Below are 12,355 nucleotides of genomic sequence, written 5' to 3'. Positions count from 1 at the left end.
TAACACCCTTGATCAAGCATGATAGGGTGGAGGCTCTTTGTGTGTTGTTTGTGCATTCATAAACATGGTATAAGCTTGGTTCTTAGCCACCATGCATTGAAAATGCTTGGTTGGTGGCTTGAGAGCTGAGTGCCACGCTCCTTTGAGCTTGAGAGATGATTGGGAGAGTGGCAGTGCCAACATTGTCTTGCAAATACATTACTGTGCCTCTATTGTTCTCTGTTGGAGCAAAACCAGAAGCCTGTAGAAGCAACTAGCCGACCGGCCAGTGGCACTAGCCGACCAGCCAGTTTTAGTGGCTGGCAGTCCACCAGCAGATTCCTGTTTTGAAGTAAAGGTATTCTGGAGATTGGCACAATTTTCAGAGATCAAGGCAAGTGCAAACAGAGGCAATTGACAACATGGTAATGGATTTCCGAGCGAACGCCAACCGAGCATGCATGTCTCCATGTAATTTCTAACTATTTCAATGTGTTATAACCAATTAGCTTAGATTAGCTAGTTGTTCAATTTGTGTTTGTAATAATTAATTAGCTAAGTTAGTTAAGTAGTTGGTTTGTGATAAGTAGCTTAGCTTAGCGTAGCTAATTAGCTTAATTTTTTGGACCCTCCATCGAGAGGGCACGTTGTTGTAATAAGCGAGCGTGCGTGTGTGTGTGCATGTCTTTTAACCTCACGTCTTTCTCCCTTTTACTTAACTGCTTACGATGGTTAGTTTTAGGTCATGTTTCAATTAGCATACCTTATGCTATGCATGTTTGCATCATTCATTTGTATTACATGCACCGGGCTCGGCGCATCATTCAAACTGCATTATATTTCAATACCTATTTGAATACATGTATCAAAGTGGTGCCACTCATATGCCATCTTAGATAGCCTAGCCTACTTAGTTGCATTTTGCATGTGTTGCATCAGACATTTTGTATAGTTAGGAGCATGCATTGTTTTCTAACTAGTTTCCTATTTTGGCTTGGAGTATGCTGTAAGTATTTACGCTTTAGCATCCTTGCATAAGTGTGAGTGTTGCCATGATAGCATGCTTGTCATGAGGCTATTTGCTTAAGTGATTAAACTGCATGAATGCCTGTGAATGGAGGCTTTATTACTTGAATTGGAATAATTCATTGAATGTATGTTTTAAGCCCATTTGAGAGTGGCAAATTCAAACCATTTTTGAAAAACAAACATGAGATGTTTTGTTCCAAATTGAGTGGTTTAGTCTATACATGTGTGTTGTGCGCATCACATAGTAGGATTAGATAAATAAATCGGAATAAGAACACATGTGTTTTCAAAAATAACATATCATGTTTAGTAGAGGCCGATCCTTTGATCGGGCGAGCGGGGGTGCTCATTTCAGGACCTTCTCCTCTCATACCCTAGTTCCCGAGCCGATGCAACTTTGGCGATGACGGACACGTGGCCTTAGGCATGAGTCAGGATTTCCTAAATTTTTCAAAACAAAATATTTAGGTGGTGACTTTGAAATCTAGCAAAGCAATCCATGTTTGGCGCTTTTTAATTAAAATTGATTTTCCAAAACCAATTGCCGGATTTAGACTCTTTGGTGATTTATCAGTTTTACATTGCACTTTGTGAGATTAGATTCAGAATCGTGACAGTAGTCCGAACTGTAGTAGCTAGAACTCAATTCGCGTCCTCTCCGAAAGGGGGGCGCGCGGAGCGAGTTCGGGCGGTCTACAGTGAGTCTAATTAGTGCCTAAAAATACTTAGAGTGTCACGAGGATGCAATTATGCATTTAAAAGAGTTAGTCAAAAACTGTTGAAAATAGGGTCCTTGCTCGAGCGCACCTTTGGTTGGTCGAGCGGTCTGCAAAGCTCTGTAAAAATACTGGTTGGCCTTAAAGTTCGCTCGAGCGGTGACTTCACTGCTCGAGCGGCCATCAAATCTTATGTGCTTTCAAAACCAACAAAATAATTTCTAAACACATTTTCAAAACTCAAACTCTTCCATGAACAAATTTACACATGTAATTTTATTAATAAAGATGAACCCATGGCTAATTTTCTAATTTTTAATACAAAAATCTCTTTGATCATTAAGATTAAAACCAATAATTTCATGAATATAATAATTCCAATATTCTTCTTTCTTTGTTTTATAAAACATAAATTAAAGTTATACAGCCCTTTCAAAAATCTTTACATGTAAGAAAATTAAATCAAAATCAAACTAATTTTTGATTATCAGATATAAATTATAATTTATTTCCAAATTTAGATTTAATTCATTTTCTTTGTATCAAACCCACAAATTTTAAAATATGAATTAAACTTTCCAAATTTTTGAAAATTTCATGATGTATGTAAAAATAGAACCCAATTTCATTATTAATAACAAAAACCAAACTTAACTAATGAATTGCAAAAATCAATTTCTTAGAGTTTCAACTTAACTTAATTTGCAACCAAAATCTTAATTTATGATCATATATATTCCAAAATGTGTCTAAATTGAATAAAAATTTTAAATTAAATTACATGCATGGATTAAAGATCAAAATCAAACAAATTCCTAATTTCAAAGCTTTTCTTTTTTCTCTTCAAAATATGAGATTAAATTAGTCAAAATTCTTCAAAATCCAGGATGCATGTATAATTAGAGTATTAAACTTGTAGAATTTACTCATCATGTAACAATGAGGCTTAATTTCATGCAAGATTGCAACATCAAACCCAAAATAATTAATTTCCATAACCATGAACCTACCTTAATCTCTTCACCTTTGTTTTCTAATTTCTTCCAAGTTACGAAATTGAACCCAAACTCATCTTTAATTCAAGTGTAATACAAGGATTCTATAAAATTTAAACTTAAAATCCTTAACTTTAATCTTCAATTTGGTGTACAATTGATGAATTCTTAAGCTCCTTCTCTTTTCCCTTCAATCCGTGGCTTTCTCTCTCTCAATGGTCTACTTCAATCACCTTCTACAGCACATACTCACTCTCTCTCTCTCTCTCTCTCTCTCTCCTATGTGTTTGAATCTAATTTCCAGCACATGTATTACACACACACTTCTCTTGAGGCATCCACACTGCACACGTGCACAGATCTAAGCTGCCAGTACAACAACAATATGCACATATGTGATTTCTCTACACACCCACACAGGTTTCTCTGCACACCCACACACAATTACAATTCTAGATTCTTCCTTAATTTGATTTGTGATAAAGTTTAGCTTAATTAAATAACATATACCCTTTATAAATCTTAATTAACACATAATTAAATTAATCATAACCAATCACCAATCCCACATAATTTAATTAGTCTAATTGATTTCAATTGAGGCCCAATTAATTATATTTAATTTTTATCATCCTGAATCAGATTTTTAATCAAACTCTCAAAAGGCTCCAAATATTAAATTAAACTTATTGTCATCATCAATTTTGATTTCCCAAACTATTTAGGCCTTCAATTTCTAATCAGACTCAAAATTTCCATCAATAAATTACATATTTAAATTGGACCCCTCATAATTCAATTTAATTCACAATAATCGCAATTCCCAATCTTCATAACTTGATCAACTCCAATTCGGATCCAATTAATAAAATCTCAATTTTACTAAACATAATCGAATATTTAATTAAACTCTCATATAGTCCGATACTCAAAATTAAAATAATTTAAATCGTCAATTTCACATTCTTGAACCACTTAAGCTTTGTTTTTCAACTATAATGTAGTTTGTATTTGGTTGGCCTTTTTGGGCAGCAAACTTGATTATTGATTTGGAGGTCTGTTCAGATAGCAGGACTGTATGTTAAGTTGTACTTTCAGAAAATTCTATTTATTCCTGAAGGCTCATACCCTTTCTTATTTGTGCTTGATGAAAGTGATGAATATTACTTTGGCCAAATGTTTTGTAGAGAATTTTCCTTTGGATTGTGTAATACATACTTAGTGTGCAAAATGTCGAAGAAATGTGCTAATCATACATGTTTAATTGTTACAAAATAAGCAGTTCTCAGCCAGAGACAGGCTACGGCATCTGATGTACCAAAAAACAAATATAGTTACTAAAATGTGGGACTGGACTTGGGGGATGATTGATGGGGCCGAAACAGCTCAACTACCCATCAAACATTTTTTTTCAGTGTAACAAAGTTCACAACATGACCAAAACATCGTTCTTGCTTTTGTCTTCATAGTTGTGCATAAAAATGCTTCTCTTCTCCAACCTCTTCTTAAACCAGCAGAACTGAATTGGAGTATAAAACTATAAAAATTAAAACCAAAACTCCAACTTAACAAGTTCCCATTATTCACATTCACAGGAGCTATGGGAAATCACCAATAAAGCTCCCGATAACTTTGTACAAATGACATTAAAATGTTTAATAACAAATCACTCAACATGGGTATTAATGGTTACTTCATCGAATTTGTTTCATTACATTATTTGGACTTGCAATTCAACTTCTCGAAGATTTGCATACTTTCAAAATACAAAGGCCAAATGAGCATGAAGTGCAACTTTTACTGATCAGAGTATTCTCTACTTACAAAAATAACATCTCAAAATCTCAAATATCTCATTAAGATTTTATTTTCCCTGGAAAAGAAAATGAAAGCAAGATAAACAAAAGAACAAAAAATGGCAATGGAAAAATCCCAAGAGAAGCCTTGGAGAAAGTTTCGACGACTCCACTACCATGCCTTGACTTTCAACTATTATTCTCTGTAACTATAGCTTCGTATATCAGCAGTGCTGTCAATATCTTAATAACCTTTAAAGGACATGATTCCTAAATGCCATGAGCATTTTTGGTGATAAGAGCAAAACAAATGCCAAGATTGAACCAAAAAACAACACTAATCCTTAGCCCTACAAGTATTAAATCGTGAGAAAGTAAGAACGCAGGCGTATGAAGAAAAAAAAAACTAAGAAGTTCATTTATTCATTCCATATTGAAAACAAAGATAGAATCTGGTTTACAAAGATGAAATTTAACCAAGCGAAGCTAAAATATGCTCAGCAATTGCTACTAGGTGTTGCACGGCAATATTGTCAGCCGTGAAAGGTGATTTACGCTTATTAGGTCCATCACTGAATACAAAATCACAAGTGTCAGCATCAGTAATGGCCAAATCTCCTTGATGGATAGCTTCATTGTTATCTGACCCCACATTCTGAATGGCTTTAGGAATTTCTTCGACGATTGATTCATACAAATCAGTGCAAGTGGTGAGATATTCTTTGAGAGCAGGTTCTGTTGTCTTGCTAAGTAATTTTTTCACTTGATTGAAAGTAGTAGAAGCTTTAATAAGTGCAGCTTCAAGCATGATACGAGCAAGCCCTGTGGCATCTGCCTTTGCACTGCGAGGGTCTGACCTTAGAGTCGAATTGCAAAGATCGGGATATTCAGATTTCTTGCAGGTATCAGCTATTAAATCCGCATGAGAATGGTAATTTAGACTAAAGAGGACAAAAAGAAGAACAATTCTTGTCATGGTGAATACTATCTTCACTCCTTTCCAAGAGAGAGTTTTGTAATTTTTATTTTTTACTTTTTGATGGAGAATGAGTGTTTTACATTGGACAAGCTCATAAGTATTTAAGCACTCAATTGTAACAATATATAGTAACAAAGCACAATCACAAATAAATGCATATACATGGTATAATAGTAAAGTTAAATGAAACTTCAATGCAATCAATGGTCAAATAAGGTAAGCACTAATAACACAACGCAGAGCACTCATTCGTCTTGTTGTATTCACCACAAAACAGAAAAGGAAAAATATAATATATTTCTTATATATTATAAACATATGGTAAGCTAATCAACACCGGATAGTCTTCCTAATTTTTATATATGAATATTCATGTGTGTAGTTATGAAATTTCAATGCAGTAAATGGTCAAATAAGCAAAATAACGTAAGACATTCAATCCAATTACAATACCACCATATTTGGCCTAATGATTGTGTAATACCCTTTGGTTATATTTGATTCACAAAACTAATAGTGAAATATTAATAATCCTATTAAATTAGTGTGGTATTCACTATCCAATTGGATTAATATCCATTAGATTAATAATATCACCCCTACCCTATTACTAATAATCCTACAAATTTGTTGGATTAATAATCCTAAACCAAAATGTTAAAACAAACATAGGATAATTAGGCTCACGGATTAATAATCTCAATCCCATGCTCTAATCCACCCAATCAAACATGCCTTTTGTGATATGAAATCTTGGATTCAACTCCTATAAAGAGAAGTTTAATACCCTTCATAGTGGTGTTTATTTCTTCCCCATTATGAAGATTGTTGGGTTTGGGCTTGGACTTGAGCTTAGTGGCTTTTTAGGTATGCTTTGTTGATTTTCTAATTTGGGAGATTCTATTTACACCCAAAACATCACTAAATTACAAATCATAATTTTTCAAAATCTCACCAAAGGCTCTAAAAATCATGTTAATCATATGAAGTCGGTTTTTGTTTATCGTGTCTCTACGGTCTTCAATTTTAGTTCAAAATTTCAATTATAATAGATATTCCTACTTTCAACAGATATTTTTCCAAATTCACATATTTTCGATACGTAAACTTACAAATTCATGTCAAACACATAATGTCATACATAATTAAGCATAGTACGGGTTGAGTTATCACATGTGGGTGTCCCCAAAATTGAGGGTCTCTATCATTGTTTTTGAATGCATCATAAGAAACAATGGGATGCTTGGGATGGGTTAAAATAGCCTAGATTAGAATAATTAATAAAATAAAATAAAATATTTTATTATATTATATTATTTTTTTATTTTTTTACACATCATTTTGTAAAAGGTTTAAAAGTTAACCAAAATAGTATATTCCTCAACGGGGCTAATATAATCATTTATTAATTGATTAATTTTACTTTTATTCTCCAAATTATTATCATTTTTTTCTTCTTCATTGTCAAATTATCAATTTTGTCTATTTTTTTAATTAATAAGAAAATAATTAAAAATATAAAAAAAAAAAATCATAATCAAACAGACCACTAACCCACAGTAGCTAGAAATTTAACGAAGTCTAACAACCAATAAACTAAGGCCAACCACTACAAATTACATAAAATTCCCATAACGAGGAAAAAATAAATAACCCCAAAAAGTATCAAACTATTCTCTATATGAGTTGAACTCGCAACCTCACACTATAAATTCTCTAAATTTTCTAGTTTTTGTAATGTAGTCTAATTATAGAGGCGATTATATAAATTATAATTGTTGAAAACTAATTTCATAGAGAAAATATTGTTTCAGAATTTGAAAATTATGAATTATACAACAAAATACTCACTTTTCTTATTAATTTGAACAAACTATATCTTACAATCAATTTAATGGGTATTTGTTTATATGATTTAAGCTGCAAAAATTATAAAATTATTTTTAAAAATTACACGGGTAATCCTTGCATTTTGTTCATTGTGTCATCTTAGTCTATTGACTTTCAATTGGCTTAATTTTGACCTTGAATTTTGAATTTTGTGTTAAGTTGGTCCAATTAATTATAATTGTTAGTATTTTTTATGGAATGCGCATATGAGTAACATGTGTGATGGTTTTAAATGCAAAATTATGAACTTGTTCAACTCATTGAATTAATTTCAATCAATTCAATGATTATTTTTAATGAAAAATCAACGTTATCAATGGGCTTAAATTGTCACAATCTCAACTAAATAGTCAAAATCGAGCCAATTAAAAATGTATGGCTCAAAAAAAAAAATATTGATATAATTAGCATAGTTATTTCTTTTCCCTTCAAATTAAGATTTAAAGATTATTTATTTGTACAACCCTCTTTAATTAGACCACATGAACAAAAATCAATAATTTTAAGTGCTAAATGGAAAAAATCAATAATTTAGGAACAAAATAAAAAAAAATTAATGATAGTTTGTAAGATAAAATTGAAATTAGGAAAAAATTATTTATAAGTCTTATTTTGAAGACTTGTTTAATGTGAAGTCCTATGAATATTCTTTTAAAGTTCGAAGTCCTATTTAAATAGAAATGTGTTCCTTGAGGTCCTATGAATTGTAAATGAATAATATTAGCATACTATTATACCCCTAATTTGTTTTCCTATTATACATTATTTTTTCATTCATCATATCAAGTTTGAGAAGATTTTTAGGAAAGACAAGTTTACAGACAACGACTGTGCGAGTTTGTTTCACCTTGATTGCGGGATTCCAGTGCATTTTGAAAATGTTGCTTAAATGGATGTGGATATGGTCAATGATATGATGAAATTTGAGTGTCGTATGTTGATTCCTTCGACAGTTTTCGAGTCCAATTGGTTGAGGTGAAGAGGTATTTTTTTTTTTGTGCGTGTGTGGTTGAAATGTGTTACTGTTTGTTGAAGTGTGCATTGTTCATCTTTAATGGGGCATTTTATAACCTATTACACTCATTGATAGGCACACTTTGGTCAATATTCCGATTGAATGTGTGTATTTGACATTGTGATGGTTGATGTGTTTTGATATGTTCGATGTGTGGGGTAGTGTGTATATGTTCAAGGGTCGGGTTGGAGGTATTTGGTTCTGGTTATTAATTGGATGTCGAATGTGAACCACATCGCAGAATGGCAATTATACATTGGGACCTGAATGATCGTGTTACAATGCAAGTTATATTTAGTGTGTAACGTTAATCCACATGCACCATGTAGTAGATGATATTTGTGTATTTGTTCAATTGTATATGTGTTTGGATGTGTATCGTATCTTTGTTATAATCAGTGTTTACATACATGGCATAGTACGTTGCGCAAAATTGTTAGGGATTTGGGTTTATCATTAAATGTGGATTGAATCCCATCACACAATGTTGAAGTTACGCTGGGTTGGGGATGATGGTGGTTCAATGGTGGATGATTGGAAGGCCATGTTGGATTTGGGATGAGAAGCATATGGAAATGTCACAGTGAGTTTGGGATATTACATGTTACATTTACGTTGGGTTTGGGATAAGAAACATATAAGAATGTCACGTTTGGTTTGAAAATGTCATATTAGGTTTGGGATATTATATGTTACATTTAAGTTTTGAATTTCAAATTTTCAACCATATAAATTTGATCACAATCTATGGTAACATTAGATTTCCTATGTATAGTATTGACATTAATCAAGTTATTTTGAATTTCAAAAACATATGAGAATGTCGCGTTGGGTTTGGGAATGTGACATTGGGCTTGAGATGTTACATGTTACATTTACGCTTTGAATGTCAAAGTTTTAACCATATAGATATAGTCACAATTTATGGTAATATTAGATTTCCCTTATATAATATTGTCATTAATTATGTTATTTTGAATTTCAAATTTCTAACCATATAGATATGATCACAATCTATAATAACATTGGCTTTCCCATATATGATATTGCCATTAATTAGGTTATTTTGAATTTCAAATTTCTAACCATATAGATATAATCTTAATCTATGGTAATATTGAAATTTTCATATATGGTATTATCATTAATCAGATTATTAATTAATTAATTAAGATTGAGGGTAGATTTGTCCACAAGAAAACCACAAGACCTATTGAGATATAAGTTTTTTCATAGGAACATATCTTCTATAAGTCTTCCAAATAGGACTTATAAACAATTTACCCTTGAAATTAACCCTTTATTAATAAAAAATTTTCTATGGAGGAAGTAATTTAACATGAGCATATAAGAAACCTTCTTACGTATTAAATTGTGTTGAATTAAACAGTAAAATGAGGTAATTTATTTATTAGTAAATAATGATATCCCTTATCATCAATAATGTAAGACGTCACTGTTACATTACTCACTAGGGCGAATAGGAATGGCAATGGGGGCAATGGAGTGGATATTAATTCCCCATCCCCATTCTCCTATAATAAATTTTCCCCATTCCCCATTCTCCATGGGTACCACCCTCCCCATTTTTTAATGGGTATGGATTTTCCCCAACCCACTTTAATCCCCATTTTTTTTATATTTAATGTTAACAATCACTTTTTTTTTTTTTTTTTTTTTTTTTTTTTTTTTTTTTTTAAGGTTCGCAACAAAAACTAAATATACCTTCAATCTTTTTTCTTTCTTTTTAAATATATTTAATGTTAACAATTTTTTTTTTTTTAAGGTTCACAACAAAAGTTAAATATACCTTCAATCTTTTTTCTTTCTTTTTTAATATATTTAATGTTAACAATTTTTATTTATTTATTTATTTATTTATTTATTATTTATTTATTTATTTTTTTAAGGTTCACAACAAAAGTTAAATATACCTTCAATCTTTTTTTCTTTCTTTTTTAATATATTTAATGTTAACAATTTTTTTATTTTTTATTTAAGGTTCACAACAAAAGTTAAATATACCTTCAATCTTTTTTTCTTTCTTTTTTAATATATTTAATGTTAACAACCTTCTTGTTTTTCTTTTGTCTTTTTTTTATAAAGGTTTTAACTAAATATACCTTCAATCTTTTTTCTTTCTTTTTTAATATATTTAATGTTAACAACTTATTTTTTTATTTTATTTTTTATTTTTTTAAGGTTCACAACAAAAGCTAAATATACATTCAATCTTATTTTATTTTATTTGCTTCAACAACAAAATCAAATACACATTAATTAATTAATTAAAAAGTTTGTTTTATAATAATCAAATATATAATTTTGAGAAAATCAAAAAGTTTGTTTGAAGAAAGTGTTATAAGACTCATATTAAATTGCATCAGGGCATAACCAAGGAATTGTTAGCCACGGACATTTTAGACATTAAACCATCTTTCTCTTAGCAAATTTGAATAATTCATTTTAATTTATCCAAAATCTAATTATACCTTTAACAAATCTGAACCACTCATTTTAAGATATCTATGCATTACCACACCTAATCCATCCTCCATCTTCTTCCTTTAGTCCCCCACGAATTTTGTTGTTTGTTACTTTTAAAAAACAAAAAATATTTTTTCAATTAAATTTTTACTAATTTTACAACACCATCACCACTATTCTCACTTTCACTGTCACACTACCATCACCATAGCCACTACCATCATCACTGCTGCCATCACCCCACCACTATGTAATAATTTCTACTTTCACCTTCGTTCCATCACCACCACCACCAAATATAAAAAAATATATTTTGAATTTTTTTTATAAAAAATATTTTTCATTAAAAAATATTTTCTATCTAAATAAATGAAGCATAACATTGGGAAACAAGCTGATTTCAGTTAAATCTGTTCATAACTAAGAAAAATTCTTTTAATTTAAAAAAAATTATTTAGTATGACTTTGTATCCCCTTTTTGTTTTTCTAGCAAATAAATCTATGTACCCATCATTTCTAACCAATCGCAACTCATGCTTGTTTTGATTCTCTACAATTTCCTTATTTTCAAATACATTCATATATATATATATATATATATGTTGTATAAATTGTGTGATAACATAAAACAAATAGATTCATACTCGTTAATTGAAATTTCAGAACAAGCAAACCATTCTGAAAATTACAATACACAACAAAATAAAATAACATAGAAAAGCAAACCGAAACCTACACTAGACAATGTACTTAATTTTTTTTAAATAAATTTAAAAATTTCTAGATATGCATAAAATTTGACAAGAATAATGTGACAATGTTAATTAATGTGTATTTGATTTTATTGTTGAGCCAAATAAAATAAAATAAGATTGAATGTATAGCTTTGGTTGTGAATCTTAAAAAAAAAAAAAAAAAAATGGTTGTGAACCTTAAAAAAAAATTTAAAAAAAAAGAAAAAAAATTAAATATATATTTAGCTTTGGTTGTGAATCTTAAAAAAAAAAAAAAAGGTTGTGAACCTTAAAAAAAATTAAAAAAAGGAAAAAAATTAAATAAATAAAAAAAAGAAAAAAGATTGAATGTATATTTAGTTTTAGTTGTGAATCTTAAAAAAAAAAAAAAAAAAAAAAAAAAAAAAAAAAAAAAACATATGGGGAAATTAGTGGGTACCCATCCCCAACCCATCCCCTGTGGATATTTAAAGAATATCACCTACCCTACCCAATGGATAAGAAAAAGAGGGAAAAACCCATATATTTGGGTTGGGTCTCCATGGATACCCACAGGGTAGGTTATCCATTGCCATTCCTAAGGGCGAAGGAAAGATTTTAGAAAAAATTGCAAATCAACGAAAAAAAAAAAAAACATTACTACATATCAGTTGAAAGTATGAATAACAATTCAATGTGTTTGGTTTTACTTTTTTTGAATTCAATTTTCTAAAAATTGAATATTTTGTTTTTTTT

The 12,355-nt window shown here is 30.3% G+C and overlaps 1 protein-coding gene across 1 annotated transcript; it reads right to left on the bottom strand.

Moving 5' to 3' along the window:
• Window positions 1–4,987: 4,987 nt before the first annotated feature.
• LOC145791423 (pectinesterase inhibitor-like) lies at window positions 4,988–5,491 on the bottom strand. The gene has a single exon (XM_082871779.1). It carries the CDS (start codon window positions 5,489–5,491, stop codon window positions 4,988–4,990), a length of 504 nt encoding a protein of 167 aa, XP_082727905.1.
• Between the last annotated feature and the right edge of the window lie 6,864 nt (window positions 5,492–12,355).

This window comes from Camellia sinensis, chromosome 5 (assembly GCF_055761805.1).
Source record: "Camellia sinensis isolate YWXY chromosome 5, ASM5576180v1, whole genome shotgun sequence".
NCBI classification, from domain to species: Eukaryota; Viridiplantae; Streptophyta; class Magnoliopsida; order Ericales; family Theaceae; genus Camellia; species Camellia sinensis.
The sequence above is the reverse complement of the archived record's forward strand: the minus strand, read 5'-3'. Positions and strand labels throughout refer to the sequence as shown.